This window comes from Natrix helvetica (assembly GCF_964273705.1).
Source record: "Natrix helvetica genome assembly, chromosome: 7".
Taxonomy (NCBI): Eukaryota; Metazoa; Chordata; class Lepidosauria; order Squamata; family Natricidae; genus Natrix; species Natrix helvetica.
Genome location: NC_138558.1, coordinates 77,664,319 through 77,687,256, shown reverse-complemented (window position 1 = coordinate 77,687,256; position 22,938 = coordinate 77,664,319). Strand labels below are relative to the sequence as shown.

Genomic DNA, 22,938 nt, shown 5'->3' with positions numbered 1-22,938 from the left:
AAGCTGGGACAAGTAACGGGAGCTCACTCCGTTACGCGGCGCTAGGGATTCAAACCGCCGAACTGCTGATTTTTCTGATCGACAAGCTCAGCATCTTAGCCACTGAGCCACCGTGTCGCTATATCCAAAGCATAGTGAAAGATTAAAGGAGGATATTTGTAGCCCAGGGTTGGCATATGATGCTCTCTGAGCTTGGTGGTTTTCTTGCAGGACTTGCACTGATGAGGTCCCCTCGTTTGGGCCATGAAACATCTGCAAGAAAACTCCAGACAGCTCAGAGGGCACCAAGGAGCCCTCACAGAGTGACAGGGCCTACAAGGGAGACTTCGCTGATTTTCTGATTGTGACAAACAAAATTTTTTAAAAAATTAAATTTGCAACTTAGATGTGCGTTTGCAATCTGCCTGTTGAGATTTCAGATTTTGTATTCTATGTTTTGTGTTTTACCCACCTGTGTGTCTTTTTTTTTACTGAAATGTGATATGAATGCTCCACATGACCAATAAAATAAGTTTGAAAAGAAGAAAAACTTGTGGCAGTTCCTAGTGTCTAATAGTTGGGACAGTCACGTCACGTGCAGTAGGAGGGATATCATGTTTTTCACAAGACTTATTGAATTCCCCCAAACAGGCTTCTTACTCCGTCTTGAGTCGGCGTTATTAAGGACATACTGATTTGGTCTTCACTGGAAGTTGATTGTGCAACCACTAACTGAATACCTCCTGCATTGCTTTTGGGGGGCAACCAAGGTCAGCTAGACGGGTGCCAAAGCAACGTAGGAAACTATATTGCTGTGTCTGTTCCATCTCTTGTTTATTTTATCTAACCAAATGCACTTAACGTTTCCATCAGTGTTGTTTTACCTCTTTATCCTAAAGAGAGTTGGCGGATTAGATATCAATTGCAGTCAGCTGGCTTGGCTTGAAAGTGACGATACAGAATGAAAATGTCTATCATAATTGAAGAGGAAAATGTATAAATGCAACAACAGAAAAAGGGAATGGAGAGAGGAGGAGGATAAGGAAAGGTAGGGAGAGGAGAGGAGAAAGGAGAGGGAAAGAGGAAAGGGAAGAGGAAGAAATGGAGGGGAAGTAAGAGTAGGAGAGAGGGGGAGGAAAGGAAAGAAGAAGGGAAGAATGGGGCAGAGGAAGGGGAAGGAGAGAAGGGAAAGGAGAGGAGGAAAGAAGAAAGGAGAGAAGGAGAGAAGAAGGGAGGAAAGGAAGGAAGGAAGAAGAAGTAGGGTGGTTGTAAAATAAGACAGGTGTATGGGATGGTAGAAAAGCAATCTCGATTATATTTTTAAACTTAGGGGAAGGAAAAATTGTTATAAATGTTAAAAGATAACACCTATTATTAATAATAGTTATGAGATTGCATGTTTGTGAATGTTTGTATGAGAAATAAAAATAAAAAAACTTTTTAAAAAAGAAAAGAAAATGTCTTATCATAAGAGATTTGTAATCAGCGGCACTTTTTAAAAAAATGATTTTAAAACCATTTAAAACGAGAATTGTATGGAAACGGGCATTAGACGGGAGAGGGCTGTGGACTTTCCACTATTGTCTTCTGATGCCGTTGGGTCTCCGTTCCCTCTGGGCTCCTCCTGTCCCTGCCTGCAGAGATACTTTGAGAGAAGACATTAGCTCTGGCTTATATCTCGTTATCTTAAGTTCCCAAATACACGCGGCCTTTCTGCAGGGAAAAAGAGCCAATTAGCAGCTGTAGGGTTCCACCATCCATGATGGTGGCACTTTCTGGTAATGAAAACTGGATTATGGAGGTAAGAGCAGGACGAGAAACAATGGATGGAAACCAACCAAGGAGAGAAGCAACCTAGAACTAAGGAGAAACTTCCTAACCATGAGAGCAATCAACCAATGGAATAGCTTCAGAAGTTGTGGGTGCCCCATCAGTGGAGGCTGTCAAAAAATGGACAACCATTTGTCTGAAAGGCTCTGGACTAGAAGACCTCCAAGGTCTCTTCCAACTCTTCCCGCTATGCTCCATGGAACGTAGAGTAATAATATTCTATCTTCTATGAACTCTTGTAAACTCTCCTCTTATGTCAACTTGGGGTGGCCTTCCTGCTGAAATTAAGTTCAGAAAAAGCTGCGTTAGATATCTTCATCCAAAATACAAATATATAGGCATTAAGGCATGACTAGTGTTTACTTAAAATGATGCATTACAAACAGCTGCCTAAGTAACATTTTTATAAATACAGTGCTGGTTAAAACATTAGCAGGAAGTTGTGCTGACAAATGAAGTGTGAAGAGATGAAACTGCAACTATCACAAGCCATACATTTTCTTAGGCACGTTGCTTATTCAGCTCTTTAGGGAACGATGCCGTTCGAGGCGCATGCTTTATGGTGCAACTTTTACGAATGTACTAATATGATCGCAGACTGTGCCACGAAGGCTGAGTAAACGGAGAAGAGTTTTAACAAATGCATTTTGCTAACTCTTTGGACAGGTCCTACTTATTGATGTGATTTAAAAGCTCTGGAAAAGCAGTGCAGCTGTCACTTCTAATTGCAGAAAGCTCTCCATCTTTTTCCGCTTTATTTTTTCCAAACCCCATTCCTAATGAAAATGTTCCAATATATAATTTAATTTTCTTCGGGCTTTGCCATAAAATCAATTAATTCTGAAAACTTTCCAGCCGGCAGAAGTTGTGTTGTCAGAAAGTAGTTTGCTCCAGCTTTCTATATAATTAAATTTCTTCGCGTACTTGTCGTAAGCTTTGCAATACCTAATATTCCTTAAGACACACCGTGTAGGAAGATGTATACAACTTGTTCGACACAACTTCATTTCCATGCCAAGTGTAATTGGGTTCCCCCTTTGTTGAATACTCTCTCCCGGAAAGTAAATTTGCAGCTATCTTTTCTCCAAAAGTTTAATCAAATCTTGGCACAATATGGCAATTCCCCCAAACACTAAAATATGCTGGAACTACATCCTTTTATATATCATGTTGTAATATATAAAGGTAAAGGTTCCCTGCCCCTTACTCATCTCTGTTTCTTGGCCGAGGGCGCTCGCATTGTCCAAATATGATTTCCATGGTCATGTGACTTTCATGGCTATTCATCAAAGGCCCACGAACATGGACACCTTCCCACTGAAGTGGTACCTATTTATCTACTTGCATTTACTTGCGTTCGGACTCTAGGTGGGCAGGAGATGAGTGAAAAACCTTTCAGGCGGTGAGAATGATATTGGATCTCTTCCTGCATGGAAAAACTCCAACTCCAGAGCAATGGAGGAAGTGGGCACAGTGAGAGGGTGCTGCGTTCCCAGAAAAAAGAAGGAGGAACTTCTGCAAGTTCATAGTTATCAGTGCTTTTGTCAAACTTATGAGGAACGGTTGCAGGAACTGGGCCTGGCTAGTCTAGTGAAGAGAAGGACCAAGGGGGACATGAGAGCAGTCTTGCAATATTTGAGGGGCTGCCACAGAGAGGAGGAAGGGGTTCAAGCCATTTTCCAAGGCACCCGAAGGCCAGAGAAGGAACAATGGATGGAAACTGATCAACCTGGAAATAAGAAGACATTTTCTGACAGTGAGAGCAATCAACAGAAGTTGCCTTCAGAAGTTGTGGGAGCTTCAGCCCTGGAAGCTTTCAAGAAGATACTGGACTGCCATTGGTCTGAAATGATATAGGGTCTCCTGCTTGGGCAGGGGGTTGGACTAGATGACCTCTAAGGTCCCTTCCAACTCTGTTAATCTGGTAAAGCCTTTTTTACTTTTGTAATAATACTCAGATGTCAGGGAAGCCTTGCATAAAAATAGCAAAAAATATGAAAATTTCACAATACACTTCAAATCTAACCTACATGATTCATATTTGTCAGTATTCCCAACAACAACAAAGCAGCAGGCTAGAAGCTGAGAGACAGCGTGTAAAAAGTTTTTAAAAAATATTTTCTCCCCTTCAATCATGACCTCTTCAGTTGAGGAAGCCTGTTCAGACAGTTTTTTATGAGAAACTTACATGGGGAACCAGGAATCAAAAGCTTCTTATCAATACTGAATGAAGAATTATATATGCATAATACATAATACTACACATACTCACTGCAGCTAGAATGGCTTTTGCACAAAACTGGAAACAAATCAATACACCCGCAGATGAAACAATAATTAGAAAAGTAGTTGAATGTGCAGAGATGGACAAAATGACTATGGAGTTAAAAGAAAGAGAAGAATCGGATTTCTACAAAATACGGAATAGAATTTATAAGTGGCTAGAAAACAGAAGCCAAAACAGGAAATAGAAGTCTCTTTTTGTGTTTTCTAAACTAGTATTGAATACAGATTAACCAAAATTACTAATTACTATCAAAGTATTGACCACAATGCAAAAATAATAGTGATACGAACAATTAATATTATTACAATTGTTAGTACAATTGTTATTATACTATTACAGATGTTAAAACCGATAGGAAAGCAATGTAGAATAGAGAACTACAAAGGCTAAACATGTATGCCGATACAGAAGGCTGTAAAACTATTTTATATTGTTATGTTTGTCTTGTTTTTTCTGTATTTGTTGTTCGTTTATTCTGTTTTTAAAGGTAGTAATGTTTAATAGAAACTTTTTTAAAAAAAAAAACAAAGAATTCCAAGTGCCAATTTTCCATAGATCCACATTACAGAAGTTTCTTCATGCTGTAGTAATAAGTAAGCAACGGGATAGAATTTTGTTAAAGATATATAAGGAGAACGTATTTAAATAGTTGCATGGTTTTTTTTAAAAAAAGAAAAGGAACCAGGATCAGTCTTTTTGACAGGTTGCTTAATACATAATGCACTTAATAGTTATCCATAATGTTGCATTTTGTAAGACAGAAAACTGCATAAACTCTAGTCTTTAAATCAGGGTGTGATTTTCTGAAAATCATGTTTACTGCTTTGCTTCTCCTTTTATCATAATCTCTATCTGTTTTCCTGAACCAAGGAAATCTGCTTAGGAATTTAATTTTCTATAATGAATAATATTTACGGCCTGCTTAAAACAGTGTTATGCTGTTATATTCTTGGTGAATTAGTCTAAGTGCATTTCTGGAGGCATCAGAGAGTGGAATTGATCTGCTTCAAGAATTACTAATATACGGCTTTATTCCAGGAATAAATGAGAAGATTTAAAAGAGTTTGCATTTCACCAGTGTTGTATCACAGGGACTACCAAATGAAAAATTAAACTCCCAAACTTAAGAAAAAGGTTTGGCATTCTGTAAATTAAACTCTGAATTATAGTAAATGCCTGAGCAAAGGTGGCTCTGGTTTATGCTAGAAATTATTTTAGTTCCCAAATTAGTTTTATTCTTTCACCCATGTTGTGAAATATATAACGAGAAAATGTTATATGCACCTTGCCATATCGTAAGTCTCTCTCTCTCTCTCTCTCTCTCTCTCTCTCTCTCTCTCTCTCTCTCTCTCTCTCCAGTGGAAGTAGACATATAATCCCAAGTTAACGCCAGATATAACTTTATAATTTAGGTATAAAAAATGTTGTAGGCAGATGCGATGAAATAAAGTCCCATGACTTCAAGTATTAGAATATTAAGTAGAACAGCACATCTTCAGAAAACAGAACCAGAATAAACGTAGCACAGGGTTGAATTGCTGGATCCTGGAGGTTCTTCTGAACTTTTGTTCTTCCAGTATCTAACGTTCTTCCAATATCTCGGGGGCTGCTGCAATTAAGAGGGCCTCAACCTATTCTCCAAAGCACCTGAAGGCAGGACAAGAAGCAACAGGTGGAAACGAATTGAGGAGGGAAGCAACCGAGAACTAAGGAGGAATTTCCTGGCACTGAGGACAAGTCATCAGTGAAACAGATTCCTTCCAGAAGTTGTGTGTACTCCATCATTGGAAGATATCAAGAAGAAATTGGACAACCATTATCGTGTTTCCCCGAAAATAAGACAGGGCTTTATTTTCTTTTGAACCTTGAAATATGACCCTGGCCTTATTATCGGGGGAGGGGGGGCTTATTATTTTCTGGGGTGGGCGAGAAGCAAGGTGCGCCTCTTACCTTTCCGGCTCCGTCACGTTCCTCGCTATTGTGTCCAGGGAAGCCCCTGGTAAAAAAAAACCTTCTCGTGAGTTCGTCTTGAACTTGCGAGAAAGGTGTTTTGTTTTTTTTTAACAGGGGCTTCCCTGGACACAATAGCGAGGAACGCGACGGAGACGGAAAGGTAAGAGGCGTGCCTCGTGGCCCAACACCTCCCACCCCGCCCCAATGGTAACAGCTGCCTGCCTGGTTCCCCGCTGTCCCTTAAGCAAGGGGTGGCAGGTTGGGGGGGGGAGAAGCGAGACGCGTGTCCTAGTGCTACTGGAGACTGACAGCTCCGCTGCGTTCCTTGCCGTTTCATCCAGGGAAGCCCCTTGTAAAAAAAACCTCATGAGTTCAACTGGACGAAACGGCAAGGAATGCAGCGGAGCTGTGCCAGGGCATCGTGAGGCTTGGAGGCACGCGATCGGGGAGTGGTACAGCTACCCGGCAAACCCCCTCTCCAGCTGGGGACAAATGCCACTCTCCAACCTAGCAGTATCCCGAAGGCACCAAGCAACGTGAGTGCCTTTTCCCCTGGTTCCTGCGGCTTGGCACCTTCGGGATACCACTAGGTTGGTGAGCAGCGCTCTGTCTGGCCAGAGGGAGGGTTATCCAGGGGGCTTATTTTCAGGGGGGCTTATATTTTTGCCCACCTGAAAAATGTGGCATGGCCTTAGTTTCAGGACATGTCGTATTTTCGGGAAACACTGAAAAAGTCTAGGGTCTTATGCTTGGGCAGAGGGTTGGACTAGAGGGCCTCTAAGGTCCCTTCCAACTTTGTCATTCTATTAAGTTGGTTTCCTTCTTGCAGATGTTTTGTTACCAGTCTGTATAATGAGGAAATGTGTTTAGTTAATTTCTCAATAAATAAGACAACTAGAACAATTTACTCAGCTGAGAAACTTCCCACTTCATGGTGACGCTCTTTTTAGACTTTAAATTTCTATTATCAGGGTAGCACAGAATTTCAGAATTTCTATTATCAGGCAAGTCCTTCACTTATAACGGTTTATTTCATGACCGTTCAAAGTTAAAATGGCACTGAAAAAAGGGACTTATGACCGTTGAAGCATCCCCTGTGATACAAATTCAGATGGTTGGCAATTAACCCGTATTTATGACGGTCAACGTGTCCTGGGGGGGGGGAGGTCACGTGACCCCCTTTTGCGACCTTCTGACCAGCAAAGACAATGGGAAAACCGGATTCACTTAACAACCATGTTACTAATTTAACAACTGCAGTAATTCACTTAACAACTGTGGCAAGAAAGGTCGTAAAATGGGGCAAACCTCGCTTAACAAATGTCTTACTTAGAATGGGAAATTTTGGGCTGCCTGTAATTGTTTTAAATTTGGGGCTCAGTTGTGGTCATAAGTTGTGTGGGAGGATTCAGTTTTAGGTGCTCTGTTAAGCTTATTGTGTCAGGGTTCCAAAGAGCATCCAAAAGTCAATCAGAGTCCGAGGCAAAGTCCCAATTGATGAAGAGAGCCACGTTGGCACATCTGGGGAAACCCGAATCTGAAAGCTTCTTGGTTTCCCCCACCCAGTTGAAAGTTCAAGATCTTTCCCCCACACCCACAAGTCCCATCCCATGGTCCAATCTCCCACTGCCATGCTGGCAGCTTCCACCCATCCACTTCCGGTCAGGCGCAGAGTTGCAGAGACAGAGGATGACCTTAGATTTCTAGAAAGAATATTGTTATGGCTACATTGCATCTCACTCCGTACAATCCCCCCTCCCATTTTCCCACCAAACAAAAGACACAGTAGAATAATAGAAAGTGTGGCAGGGCAAAGATCCAAAAGAAAAGAGGGCTGCAGGCCTGATACCTTGCTTTCTACCATGACCTCACAAAATAAGTGCATTTTATTCCTTCCGCTTCTCCCGGGTAGTTTCTGCAAAGTATTGAATGCTTTTGTAGATTTATGGCACTACTGCTCAGTCTCTTAAGAGAGGTTAAGCCATAAAGGGAAAATAAAATTACCAGTAATTAAATTTAGAAGCAGGTGTGCCTACTACAGAAAATTTATTGTCTTAAAGTAATGTTGATTTAACTATGCAGGGAAGAAAAGGTCTTATCCCAACTTTAGAAAAGCATGCTTTCACTACTGCACACAGGAGTTTCCATTAACACAATTAGAATAATAGCGTTCTGTGCTTTGCAAAGTAAATAGCATATTCAACTGAGATATTGGATGGTGAGTAATAAAATAGCTGCAATGCAGAGCTGGCTTCACTGCAAAGGAGTGGAGTATCTACCTCTAATGGAGCCCCCTGTTCATTCAGTAAATGGACAATAATGTCTATTATGACTATTCACTTAGGACTTCACTTTATTACGAATTCAAAATTTAGCATCGTCTGTTTTGAATTGGATGCAGTTTGCTGTTTGAGAATAATAGTCTCTAAATTTCTAAAACTTGCACACAAACCATTGTTTGTCCTAGTTTATCCTCCAGTTATTTCTCTGATAGGCAAATGTAAGTACACACTTTCATAAATAACATTTTGCAGTCTGTGTAGCAATGCTGCAGATTCAATAATTAATCAAAATGTGATATAATTTCCAGGACAAATTATACATTCAGGGGTAAAACATTGTTTATGCAGCAATCTATTCGTTAACATGAAGAAAACACTTGAAAGAAGCAAACGGCATATAACATCATGTGTGTTTAGTCGCTCTTAAATGAAAATTGTAAGGAAAGAACAAAAATTGTTATAGATCTCTGTTAAGATTGTGCATTGATCAACTATTCATGGCAAATTGGAAGCAAAGATTTCTACTAAAAACCTTATGTAAAGCTAAAAACACATTATATTTCTTACACATTCATTTAATTACATCCTTGGAGAATTGCAACTACTCATATAGGAATATGCCATATGCTTATTAAAGAGTGCAGAGAAGAGCAACAAAGAGGATTAGGGGACTGGAGGCTAAAACATATGAAGAACGGTTGCAGGAACTGGGTATGTTTAGCTTAAGAGAAAGAAGGACCAGGGGAGACATGATAGCAGTCTTCCAATATCTCAGGGGTTGCCACAAAGAAGAGGGAGTCAAACTATTCTCCAAAGCACCTGAGGGCAGGACAAGAAGCAATGGGTGGAAACTAATCAAGGAGAGAAGCAACCTGGAATTAAGGAGAAACTTCCAAACAGTGAGGACAATTAACCAGTGGAACAGAAATTGTCTCCAGAACATGTTGGAGCTCCATCCCTGGAGGTTTTCAAGAGCAGATTGGACAGCCACTTGTCTGAAATGGCAATGGACTCACACTTATGATGGTTGCAGTGTCCTGGGATCATGTGATCCCCTTTTGCGACCTTCTGACCAGCAAAGTCCATGAGGGAAGCCAGATTCACTCAACAACCGTGTTCCTAACTTAACAACTGCAGTGATTCACTTAACAACTGTAGCAAGAAAGGTCGTACAATGGGGCAAAATTCACTTACACACACATACACACACACACACACGTATATATGTATATATGTATATATTCTAATGGATGCATTGGGAAATTATGTAGTGCAATTAATGTTGAATAGTTGGTGTTTCCTTCTTCCTTTTATGTTTAACTCAAACATTTAAGAGTCTTTAAAATGTCCCTTATGCTTAGAAATTGGGTATTACTCAGCAGATTGTACCGTGGGTGTGGCAATTGATAAAACTGTCAGAATACAATGAAATGCATGCAATTAGACTTAATTACAGTGGCTTGGGTTGATCTGACACAACTGTTCTTAAGCGAAAAGCTGTATTGAAAGTGTTTATTATCTTTTCTCAGGGATCTCAGTGAAAACCAGATACATGCCATCCCAAGGAAGGCCTTCCGCGGAGCTGTTGACATTAAAAATCTGTAAGTATTTGTATCTCCTTTTATTCATTCATTTATTTTATATAGCCACCTGTCTCAGACTCCTCTGTGTGGCTTACTAGTTTAAAACAAGCACCCAAACAACCCCTGGTGCACCCAAAAAACACTTACTCATCTCACCAACAAAGCACCCCCTCACCCAAATTCATGGAGGAACAGCCATGCCTGTAGTGCTAAAAGGGTTGGGGTCGTAGGTAGGTAGGTAGGTAGATAGACAAAGAGAGAGAGAGAGAGATTTTTGACTGTTTACTAAACCTTCATTTAGGAATGGGCTACTATGATCTTTGGTAATGCATTCCCTATTCTTCTTCCTATGGGAAAGTTGAAAATTAAACTGACAAACCAATTAACTGCAGTTAGTTATCCCAAATATGCTTTTCCAAAAGGCAACTGGACTTTCTTGTTTTTTCCTTGAAAACATTTTGCTTCTCATCAAAAAGTTTCTTCATACTCAGATTTAACAGCCAAGAAGTCAAGGTGTAGAAAGAGATAAAGATCCTAGAGAGGAATTTGGGAGACAAGTCAAAAAGAAAAGAAAAACATTGCAATTAAAGTATTGAAGCGGGCAAGAGATGATTGATAGATAATTTTTCCATTTTTGGTGTTGTTTTGTTTTGCTTTTCCTCTCTCTTTCCTTTCTTTTTTCTTTTTGTAGGTAGTTGGCATGATTAGAAATTAGGTAGAATAGAAAGAAAATGTTTTTAACAAAGGATGACATACCGTATTTTTCAGAGTATAGGACACACCAGAGTATAAGACGTACCAAGGATTTGAAGAGGCATTTTTTTTAAAAAAAAAGTAGGTTGGTAGATAGAGGAGAGAGAGAAATACAGTAGGTAGGTAGGGAGAGAGAGAGAGAGAGAGTAGGTAGGTAGGTAGGTAGGTAGAGGGATAGAGAGAGAGAGAGAGAAATACAGTAGGTAGGTAGGGAGAGAGAGAGTAGGTAGGTAGGTAGGTAGGTAGGTAGAGGGATAGAGAGAGAGAGAAATATAATAGGTAGGTAGGGAGAGAGAGAGTAGGTAGGTAGGTAGAGGGATAGAGAGAGAGAGAGAAATACAGTAGGTAGGAAGGGAGGGAGAGAGAGAATAGGTAGGTAGGTAGGTAGGTAGAGGGATAGAGAGAGAGAGAGAAATACAGTAGGTAGGTAGGGAGAGAGAGAGTAGGTAGGTAGGTAGGTAGGTAGAGGGATAGAGAGAGAGAGAGAAATACAGTAGGTAGGAAGGGAGGGAGAGAGAGAATAGGTAGGTAGGTAGGTAGAGGGATAGAGAGAGAGAGAGAAATACAGTAGGTAGGTAGGGAGAGAGAGAGAGTAGGTAGGTAGGTAGGTAGGTAGGTAGGTAGAGGGATAGAGAGAGAGAGAGAAATACAGTAGGTAGGAAGGGAGGGAGAGAGAGAATAGGTAGGTAGGTAGGTAGAGGGATAGAGAGAGAGAGAGAAATACAGTAGGTAGGTAGGGAGAGAGAGAGAGTAGGTAGGTAGGTAGGTAGGTAGGTAGAGGGAGAGAGAGAGAGAGAGAAATACAGTAGGTAGGAAGGGAGGGAGAGAGAGAATAGGTAGGTAGGTAGGTAGGTAGAGGGATAGAGAGAGAGAGAAATACAGTAGGTAGGTAGGGAGAGAGAGAGAGTAGGTAGGTAGGTAGGTAGGTAGGTAGAGGGATAGAGAGAGAGAGAAATATAATAGGTAGGTAGGGAGAGAGAGAGTAGGTAGGTAGGTAGGTAGAGGGATAGAGAGAGAGAGAGAAATACAGTAGGTAGGAAGGGAGGGAGAGAGAGAATAGGTAGGTAGGTAGGTAGAGGGATAGAGAGAGAGAGAGAAATACAGTAGGTAGGTAGGGAGAGAGAGAGTAGGTAGGTAGGTAGGTAGGTAGGTAGAGGGATAGAGAGAGAGAAAGAAATACAGTAGGTAGGTAGGGAGAGAGAGAGAGTAGGTAGGTAGGTAGGTAGAGGGATAGAGAGCGAGAGAGAAATACAGTAGGTAGGTAGGGAGAGAGAGAGAGTAGGTAGGTAGGTAGGTAGAGGGATGGAGAGAGAGAGAAATATAATAGGTAGGGAGGGAGAGAGAGAGTAGGTAGGTAGGTAGAGGGATAGAGAGAGAGAGAGAAATATAGTAGGTAGGTAGGGAGAGAGAGAGAGAGTAGGTAGGTAGGTAGGTAGAGGGATAGAGAGAGAGAGAGAGAAATACAGTAGGTAGGTAGGGAGAGAGAGAGAGTAGGTAGGTAGGTAGGTAGGTAGGTAGGTAGGTAGGTAGAGGGATAGAGAGAGAGAGAGAAATACAGTAGGTAGGTAGGGAGAGAGAGAGAGTAGGTAGGTAGGTAGGTAGGTAGGTAGGTAGGTAGGTAGGTAGAGGGATAGAGAGAGAGAAATATAATAGGTAGGTAGGGAGAGAGAGAGTAGGTAGGTAGGTAGGTAGGTAGAGGGATAGAGAGAGAGAGAGAGAAATACAGTAGGTAGGAAGGGAGGGAGAGAGAGAATAGGTAGGTAGGTAGGTAGGTAGGTAGGTAGGTAGGTAGGTAGGTAGAGGGATAGAGAGAGAGAAAGAAATACAGTAGGTAGGTAGGGAGAGAGAGAGAGAGTAGATAGGTAGGTAGATGAGTCCAGGTGCATTTATCCATGTGCTGGAGAAGGAAATCACTGACAATCTGCAGCACCTAAGACTTTGTTTCTGCTGGCACAGCACTTGATCAAGCTAATTCTCATCAATCACTAACTAAAGAGCTTTTCGAAAGGGGGAAAAAAGTTTTTGCACTCTGCAAACCTCCCCAAAACGGCCCGTTTTTTGTGAAAATGGGGCCCACTTGTTTCAAATAAAAGGCATGAATAGCCTTGGGGGGGGGGGCTTACAGAGTGCTCCTGGGGGCTGGGGAGGAAAAAAAGAACAAAAAAAGGGCCCATTTTGCGTGAAAACGGGCTGTTTTTTTGTCAAAAAAATTGCATGCATACCTTATGGAGGCTTATAGAATGCTGCTGGGGGCAGGGGGGGCAAAAAACGACCCGTTTTTTGCTCATTTCTGCCCTCCCCAGCCCCCAGGAGCTGTCTGAAAGCCTCCATAAGGGTATGCACCAACATTTTGGTGAAGGGGGTGGGGTTTCAGGCGGCAGAAAATTCTGTATTTGGTGTATAAGACACACCCAGATTTTCAGCCTCTTTTTTGAGGAAAAAAGGTGCATCTTATATTCTGAAAAATATGGTAATTAAAAGCTAGAATAAGAGATAGAAATAAGAGAAAAGGGGAATATTAGTATATACACTTTAAATAATAAAATAAGAGCAATAATAAGAGAAAACAGAATAATCGAATAATGACATTGCAAGTTTATAAAAATATGTATTTCTATTAAAAATATAAAAGTTGGTTGAAAGTAATAACTATGACTAATACTATTAGTTTTATTTGTATTAGAATGTATGACACTCAAGTGCCACACTCTTCCCACCTTGATATGTCTGTAAAAAAATAAATAAATACAGTAAATAACTTTTTAAAAAAGTTTCCTCGGTTCAAGGGAAAACCTCAGTGCAGTTGCCTCTTGGAAAAACACTTTTGATGGAGAAGCGTAACCTGGATGATGGAGAATCTCCATAGACCTGCAGTCAGTTAGATAATGCTAAGATTGGAAATCAAACTAAAGCCACCAGAAGCTTCACAGTGGTGTTCTGAAACAACTCACTGAAAAAACAAACAGCATTTTAAATAATAAGTCTGGCATTGTGTATATTATATCAGAGTTGTGTAGATAGGGTGAAATACTGTATATTTCCTGTTTAGGGCCAAAACTTCAGCAGTAAATATAAGTTGAGAAATTCAGGTTGTAAATATCAAATGTAGAAAGCATCAGTGGTGGGATTCAAATAATTTAACAACCAGTTCTTTGCCCTAATGATTTCTTCCAACGACCAGTTCAGAAACGAAACAACCTTTTCTCCCAAACTGGTGCAAACTGATCTCAGCACTGGAAAGCATCCTATATATATTTTGCCTACTTTGGATTGCTTTCTGTATCAGTTAGATTTTTGGGTAGTAAAGAAATATAAAATTGCTCCAGTCCTGATTGCAATTCATGGAGAAGAAATGTCCTAAATGAAACAGTGGGTGGTAATTTTACTCATTATTTCCTTCCTGAGTCACCCTGGCTCACAGTCCAATGGCTTTTTCCATTGGAATCCACTTTTCCCCCCTTCCGTTTCCATTCAGGCTAATAGAACAGTCTGCCTCCTTCAATCTGCAGCTGGGAGCTCTTGTGCCTGTGAGAATCGGACTCCTCTCTGGGTTTTTAAAGGCTGACTTGACCATTTGGTGTCCATAATGCAAGCAAACCTTAGCAGCCATTTCACTATTAGCACTTTAAAAAAAAGAAGAAACATTTTGGTCAGTCAGATCAGCGGTCACCAACTGGGGGTCCGCGAGAAAAATTATTTGCATTTTTTATATGGCACTCAATCAGGGGTCCTCAAACTACGGCCCCTGGGGCGGATACGTGCAATGAACTCTTGTGTTGCTGCAGAGAGTCTCCCCATTCGGGGTCTTTTTGTGTGGGTCGGAGGGGGGCAGAAATTCCAACTTGGGGTCTGCTTCAGCCTCCTGGTGGGGGGCTTTGGGGGAAGGCTGGAGGGAAGCACCGCTGATTGTGAAGAGCCAGAGGGCCTCCTTCCAGTGGGACTGCATCATGGCCTGGAACTGGCTGACCATCTCAGCCCGCTGAGCCTCCAGGTGCTGGTCCCTAGCCTTGCAGTCCCGCAGGTCTTCCCTCTACTTGGAAAGCCTATGCTCCTAGTCCTCAGTGAGGTGCTTCTGCTGAACCTCCTCCTCAGTCAGATCCAATTTGAACTGAGCTGTTTTTCTAACTCTTTCTCCTGGTGGATGCTTAGCTCCAGCAACGGCTTCCTGTTGGGGCCCTAAGGAGCCCCGGGTGGGCGGGTGAGGAGGGGCTGGGAGGGGAGGGGCGAGTAGAGGCTAGCGAAGTGCCTCTCGATGTGAGTAACATCAAGTTGGACACGCCCAAACAAGTCACATGACCACCTAGCTACGGCCACCCAGCCAATCATTAGGCAGATCATTTTAGTGATCTGCAGGATTTAAAAGTATGAATTTAGTGGTCCCTGAAGTCCAAAAGCTTGGTGACCTCTGATTCAGGTGATTTAAAACAGGAGGACATTATTCCCACATAGAATATTCCAAAAGAGGCATCAGTTTTATGTCAGAGGAAATTCTGATTCTTTAAATGAAGTTAAGCAAAAATAATTTTGTTTTGTAATCTGGGATAGATCCAACTGGATTTAACTTACATATTTTCAACCGCCTCTTAACCATCTTTTGCTATTACTCCCTGCCCGTCGAGTAATGCAAAACAAAGAGGAAACGTTACATTTAAATCACCATCTTGTTGCTAAGAAAATGGACTGTGCCAAGTTTTATTCCAGGGCTTGATGCCAAGTGAAGAGAAAAATAATTTTTTGCAAGGAAGCAGGAAGTTTGAAACTTAATTTTCAACTTTTCCACGGTGGCATTTAGAAGGCATCGTGAAAAGAAATATTCCCCCATATTTTCTTTTCCCCTAATGTACCTGAATTCTTGCCAATTTGGGGAGGGGGGCGGGAGAAATCCGCCTTTCGATTCTTTTAGGACAAGATTAGCTTGAGTGCTCTCTGTGCTGTTAAATCCTTTCCCTCTGTGTATAATACAGATGATTTAGGAGGAGTCGTGTCAGAGCTGATTTATATATTGATAGCTCAGGATAATAAGAAAGGAGCCAACGTTCGTCTCACCCTTTTATAGATGGACCTGCAGGCTGCATTAGGCAAATTTGACAGCATTAAAAGATTTTATCAATTTGTCTGAGAACAATTTTTCTTTTGTGTTGTGTCAAGTGATAACATTCCATGCCATCATTCTAATTTAATGGCTTTGATAAATGGCTCCAGAGGTTAAAGAACTAGACTGCTTATATTATTTCAGCCCTTTAAAATAAAAAGCCTATTAGCTTAATTGTTAAATGTCCTTAATTATTGAAAATGGTAAGCTCTTTAGAATATGTGTGTGTGTGTGTGTGTGTGTGTGTTGTGTATTTAAATGAACTGCCACACAAATATTGCACTAAAATGATTAACTGCGATGTCTGCAAAATCATATATACGTTTTTGGTTATATAAGTATTATGTTGCAGGAACAATGTAGGAAAAGAAAACCTGTGTAATTTAAATATAACTTCTCTTCCACAATTGGAATTGATAAAGAATTGCTTCAACCAGGCTCAAAACAAAGGTAACTGCGAGGGGGACCTTGGAGCCTTAGTGGGCGATCCCTTAAACATGAGCCAGCCGTGTGCGGCAGCAGCCAAAAAAGCTAATATGATCCTCGGTTGTATAAACAGAGGCATAGAATCGAAATCACGTGAAGCATCGCTTTATAAAGCCTTAGTAAGGCCACACCTGGAATATTCTGCATCCAGTTTTGGTCGCCACTTTACAAAACAGAAGTTGAGACTTTGGGAAAAAGTGCAGAGAAGAGCAACTAAGTTGATTAAAGGTCTGGAGGCTAAAACATACGAAGAACGGTTGCAGGATTTGGGTATGGCCTATCTAGAGAAAAGAAGGATGAGGGGGGGGGGGACATGATAGCAGTCTTCCAGTATTTGAGGGGCTGCCCCAAAGAAGAGGAGGGGGTCAGCCTATTCTCCAAAGCTCCTGAAGGCAGGACAAGAAACAATGGATGGAAACTAATCAAGGAGAGAAGCAACCTGGAATTGAGGAGAAACTCCCTGAAAGTGAGGACAATCAACCAGTGGAAGAGAAGTTGCCATCAGAAGTTTTGAGTACTCAATCACTGGAGGTTTTTAAGAAGAGACTGGAGAGCCACCTATCTGAAATGGTATACGGTTTCCTGCTTGAGCAGAGGGGTGGATTAGAAGACCTCCAAGGTCCCTTCCAGCTCTGTATTCTGATTGATAAGATAAAATGCTAAATTTCAATTAGAGATTGTAATAAATAGAAAATAGCTAGAAAATAAAGTTGTAATCCCCCTTCCCAAGTCCATTAACTTTTGAAATATGTCCCCAGATTGCCAAGGGGTCCATAAACCCTAAGTGAATAAACCCTGCTATAAGGGTTGCTGTCAAAATTGTTTCTAAGAAATAATAAAAACAGGAAAGAGGATTGGGTTGATTATGTGCCATCAAGTCCATATCTATCCTAACGTTTCTCAATGAGGAGGAGCAAGAGAATCCAAAACAGCCCAGATGCGGCTGGAGAAGTTAGAACATAGAATAGTAGAATTGGAAGGGACTTTGGAAGTCTTCTAGTCCAATTCCTGTACAAGCAGGAGACCCTTTACCATTCCAGGCAAATGGATGTCCAATCTCTTTCTGGAGGCCTCCTGTGATGGAGAACCCACAACCTCTGAAGGCAACTTCTGTTCCATTGGTTGATTGCTCCCACTGTTAGGAGGTTTCTCCTTAATTCCAGGTGGCTTCGCTCCTTGGTTAGTTTCCATCTGTCACGCCTTCTGGTGCTTTGGAAAATAGGTGGACCCCCTCTTCATTATGGCAGCCCCTAAAATATGCAGTGTTCTGATACCTCAGGGGCTGCCAAAAAAAGAAGATGGTGTCAATCTATTCTCCAAAGCACTTGAAGGCAGGACAAGAAGCAATGCATGGACACTAACGAAGGAAAGAAGCAACTTAGAACTAAGGAGAAATTTCCTGATAGTGAGAACAATTAATCAGCGGAAAAACTTGTCACTGGGAGTTGTTTGTTCTCCATTTCTGAAGGTTTTCTAGAAAAAAAATGGACCACTATTTGTCTGGGGTAATATAAGGTCATGTGTCATGGACGGGTTGGACTAGAAGACCTCTAAGGTCTCTTACAGCCGTTCGATTCTGTGAACTCAAAGACTGGTTTTGAAGGCCAGAGTTACTACCTGACTACTTATGTTAGAGTCCAAGGCTCAGGAACTGGGAGTTGCTTGCTTAAACGTAGAATGGCGGACATGACAACAGGTTTTGTGGAATTAAACGGGCTGTAATTACTTTTTAAGGAGCCACCGGAGGAAACATTTTGCTAAAGAAATGTTCTGAACTATGACACGGGGACTCCCCACATGGGTAGCGTAACTTCAGTATTCCATTATCACAGGGGTATCCAAACTTGGCAACTTTAAGACTTGTGGACTTCGACTCCCAGAATTCCCCAGCCAGCATAACTTACTCTCTTGTAATCCCTTCCTCTGCAATCTCTCCATTTAGATCAGAGGTCTTCAAACTTGGGAACTTTAAGACTTGTGGACTGGGAGTTGAAGTCCACAAGCCTTAAAGTTTCCAAGTTTGGACACTCCTGCATTGCTATGACAAGGATCCAATCCGTTTCTCACTTCCTTAATGAAAACCTTATCTTGGTAGTGTATTTAGAGTTAAGGATACTGCAAAATAAAACCTGCTTCTTAATAATGCTCTAGTCTAGATCCAAACTATTAGATCAGCGGAAGCATATATTGGAGGCCCCCGCTCCACCTATTCATGACATAAATGCAAAAGATTAATCACTCCAGCTCATGTCAAAATACACTTAGGAGCCGAGCTTTATGGCAGAGTTACCTTTTAAATAAATATACTGTATATATTTACTTCTCACTAGTATCTAGTTTGCTAGCATGGTGTAGAGAAAGGAAAGCAAGTTTAGCTGTCTTTATATTCATTTTGCTTCCAAGATAATAACTGTGTAGATCAAGATAACAAATACACACATATTATGCGCGCGTGCGCACACACACGGATAAATTTGTTAATCCAAATTTTGGATGATTCAAATCGTCCTTGACTTACAATAATTTATTTAGTGACCGTTCCAAGTTACAACAACACTGGAAAAAGTGAGTTAGGACTGGTTTTCACCCTTAGGATCGTTGTCAGCCTCCCGGTGGTCATTGGCCACAGGATCAAAATTCAGAGGCTTGGCAATTGCTTCATACTTACGATGATTCACTTAGCAAATTTGGTCATAAAAGTTGTAAAATGGGACAAAGTTCACTTCACCATTGTCTCACTTGACATAAATGTTGAAGGTGGTCGTGAATCAAGAACCATATTCTTTATTAGCTGCTTAGAAATAATAGAGAGGTTTGTTGCTTGTTTTGCAATATGCATCATTGCCCGTGGTTTGAATTAGAAAACGTAAAAGGTAAAGGTTTTCCCCCGCACATATGTGCTAGTCGTTCCTGACTCTAGGGGGCGATGTTCATCTCCATTTCAAAGCCGAAGAGCCAGCGCTGTCTGAAGACGTCTCCGTGGTCATGTGGCCGGCATGCCAAAGGCGTACGGAGCTTCCCACCAAAGGTGGTTCCTATATTTCTACTTGCATTTTTTACATGCTTTCGAGCTGCTAGGTTGGCAGAAGCTGGGACAAGTAGCAGGAGCTCACTCCATTATGCAGTGCTAGGGATTCGAACCGCCGAATTGCCGACCTTTCTGATTGACGAGCTCAGCGTCTTAGCCACTGAGCCACCGCGTCACAAAACATAGCCGTTTACAAAATCTGATCATGGGGTATTTTTACCTTAAATGTTTGAATTTAATAACGCATGGACCCCACCCTGATCAGCTCTATAAACCCACGTCAAAGGCCACAGCCACCTCCCTGCCCTGGGCTTCATTTTCACGAACTGCAACAGGCAGGGATTTTAATTCAGGGGTGAATTAAAGAAGACCATTGTGGCAATGTCTGCGCCCGAGGAGTTTGGAAAGAGGCTGCCCGAGCAGAGCGAACGAAGGGTGCTTTCCCCCGCTCCTGCCAAGGATGGGGAAATTAACATGCAGCTGCACTTCTCTGATAAATGGATTCTGTTGGGTCACCGAGGGGATGCACGACGTTAAGTGATTTACAGCCCTTTACCTTAATGAAATTGTTTCAGCAAGATGACGCTGAGAGCTTTTAATGGATAGCTTTTCTTGATGTAATGAAATTGCATTCCTTTGGCATTTAATATAAGGTGCAGTTATTATTTACTGGAGCTTTCCCAGGGCTGGGAAAGTGGTTTTCTTGCGCACGGCGTGCAAAACAAGAAGGGATTTTTGGTGACCGCCTCCAATGCAGGAGGCCGGGGGACTTCCTCCAAGCGTCCCAGGGAGTCCATCTCAGTTTGCATGGCCTGCCTTTCGTCTTAAAGAAGCTCTTTTTCTTTAAGCCTCCCCCTGCTTCACCTCTCCTCTCCTACTCTCTTGAATAGGCAACTGGATTTCAACCAGATCAGCTGCATCGAAGATGGGGCATTCAGAGCACTGCGAGATCTGGAAGTACTGTGAGTAGCATCCTCTTATCTTCTCTCAAGCGGGAAAGTTCGGTTCTAGGAGCTTGCTGGGTAGCCAGAGTGGCTCAGGGTCCAAAGGCTTTAGCCAAAGGATGCCATGGAAGAAGGGCATTGCGATGCAAACCATCTGACATGCATGGGAGGAAGGAAGGGATCCCTTCACTCCCAAAGCAAACTCCTCTGAAAAGCACCTTTAAGGGTGTGATATCTCAGGTTATTTTGGTCCATGCATTCCCCATAGTTCACATCCAACACTGTCCTGTTCTTTTTCCATTTCATTCTTTTGCACTGAGCAAAGTGAAGCTTTGACTACACTTAAGTAGTTTTAGATCACAGCAGGATATTAGCTGGTCCTGGTACATTTTGGGTTTTCGACAGATGTGGTTTCCCCCTATGAATAGAATAGAGTAGAATAAGAATAGAGTAGAATAAGAATAGAATAGAATAGAATAGAATAGAATAGAATAGAATAGAATAGAATGAAAATAGTATATAGAGTAGATGAGAAGAGAAGAGAATTCTTTTTTGGCCAAGTGTGATTGGACACACAAGGAATTTCTCTTTGGTACAGATGCTCTTGGTGTACATAAAAATATGTAACAGAATAGAATAGAGAATAGAATAGAATAGAATAGAATAGAATAGAATAGAATAGAATAGAATTCTTTATTGGCCAAGTGTGATTGGACACACAGGGAATTTGTCTTTGGTGCAGATGCTCTCAATGTACATAAAAATACATGATAGAGTAGAGTAGAGTAGAGTAGAGTAGAGTAGAGTAGAGTAGAGTAGAGTAGAGTAGAGTAGAGTAGACTAACAGAACAGAATAGTAATAGAAATAGGAATAGAATAGAATAGCAAATGGAATAGCAAATGGAATGAGAATAAAATAGAATAGCAAATGGAATAGCAAATGGAATGAAAATAATAGAATAGAATAGAATAGAATAGAATAGAATAGAATAGAATAGAATAGAATAGAATTCTTTATTGGTCAAGTGTGATTGGACACACAAGGAATTTGTCAAATTGTACTAGGAAACAAATAAAAACAATATAAATTGAAAGATACAAGCAACATGGTTATAGTAATGAGTGGGGAGAGATAGATACTAGTAAGGAAGGGTGGGTATTAATTAGTGAATTAATTAATTACGGGTGGGTATTTATTTACCTTGAGCAAGATCCTTCACCAAGCTGCTAGTTGTGGAATAGCTTAAGAGAAGTCAATAGGACTTTCCCCCCAGATATTAAGAAGATAATTCCAAAGTATTTTGTGGAGACTTGCCGGTACATGGTAGAGCATTTTTGCCAAACGTCTTTCCAACTCTTGGGGATAAATGATAGTAGACCATTAATTTTCATCCAAGTGAAATCATTTGCCTGCTGTCATCAAACAACCAGCCTGAATTCCATGCTCCTTGGATGAAGAAAATAGGGCTTAGTGATCACTTATTAAATATGACATTTCACTACAAAACCATGTCACCTGTATGAACCTATGTAGGTGTTCTTTTAAAAAAAAGTCTTAAAAACTAGTTACGATATCAAGATTTTCCTTAAGCTGTTTTGTAGGTGCGATGTTTTTATCTTATTTCATCTTTCAAAATGGACTTTTAAAAAATATATTAAAAAAATAAAATATAGAAAGCACCAGAAGTCAGATGAAGATCACGGTTGTCCCAAAAAAGTGTTTCCCCCCCCCCAAATGGCAACTGGACTTTTTTTGTTTTTCCTTGAAGACGTTTTGCTTCCCATCCAAGAACTGAAGAAGCTTCTTGGCCGAGAAGCGAAACGTTTTCAAGGAAAACGAAAGAAAATCCAGTTGGCTTTTTAAAAAAGCACTTTTAGCTCTCTTTGTGCTGAGAAGATTTCGGAAGCACTTGAAAAGAATACAGAAAGTATGGAAAATAATGCAGCACAATTAATTTATGGATTTTTTTTTTCAACTGCTGAATTTGGTTTTTCCTCTTCCTCACCTTTGCTTTTTAACTTGAACTTAGTAATAGTGAAACTAAGATACAAGAGATTGGGAGGGACTGCAATTTAGGGCAAGTCTTTGGAAGAATTGAAACTGTTTTCTTTTATGGGACAAATTTGGTTCCTTCAGCTGGAAAACATGAAACCAAATTTCCCCAATAGTTCTTCATTTTTTCTTATGAAAAATTCCATATGAATTTTGAGCTTGTAGGTCTGCACATATTTTCCCCTTATTAGAGAGATTGCCAGGGAGGGCAGACAATTTTTATCTAGGCTTTCTCCTCCAGGGCACTAACCCGGTTACCACGTATGCCCCGAGTCCCTTTGGGGAGAGGGGGCGGTATAAAAATCTAAATAAAAGTAAAGTAAGTAAAGTATGCAGTGGCAAAGTTCTGTGCTGCTGCAATGTCCATAAGAAGAAAAATTGGCTACAGAAGCATAGTTGTCATCTTGCACCAATTATCTGGACATATCTCTAACCATCTTTGGACCATTGCATTTACTCCTATACTTAACAGCGTTGCCCCCAGGTAAACTAGGGAGTGACCCCAACAATCTGAGAACATGTATGTTATTTTCCACTTTTAACGTCAATACCTTTTGATTATATCTTAATGTCAGTACTTTTTAACATATTGTAAAAACTAATGTCTATTGCTGGTCTTTGACCGTAATAAAGATTTACTTACTTACATATGAATTTTCCGCCTTATT

The 22,938-nt window shown here is 41.0% G+C and overlaps 1 protein-coding gene across 4 annotated transcripts in view; it reads left to right on the top strand.

Moving 5' to 3' along the window:
• Positions 1-22,938, top strand: part of SLIT2 (slit guidance ligand 2) — a 214,549-nt gene that overhangs the window by 114,342 nt on the left and 77,269 nt on the right. For all 4 annotated transcript variants that reach the window (XM_081958929.1, XM_081958928.1, XM_081958931.1 and 1 more), the window contains exons 5-6: positions 9,861-9,932; positions 20,164-20,235. In XM_081958929.1, the coding sequence (XP_081815055.1) occupies positions 9,861-9,932; positions 20,164-20,235 (144 nt within the window). The remainder of the gene's footprint in view (positions 1-9,860; positions 9,933-20,163; positions 20,236-22,938) is intronic.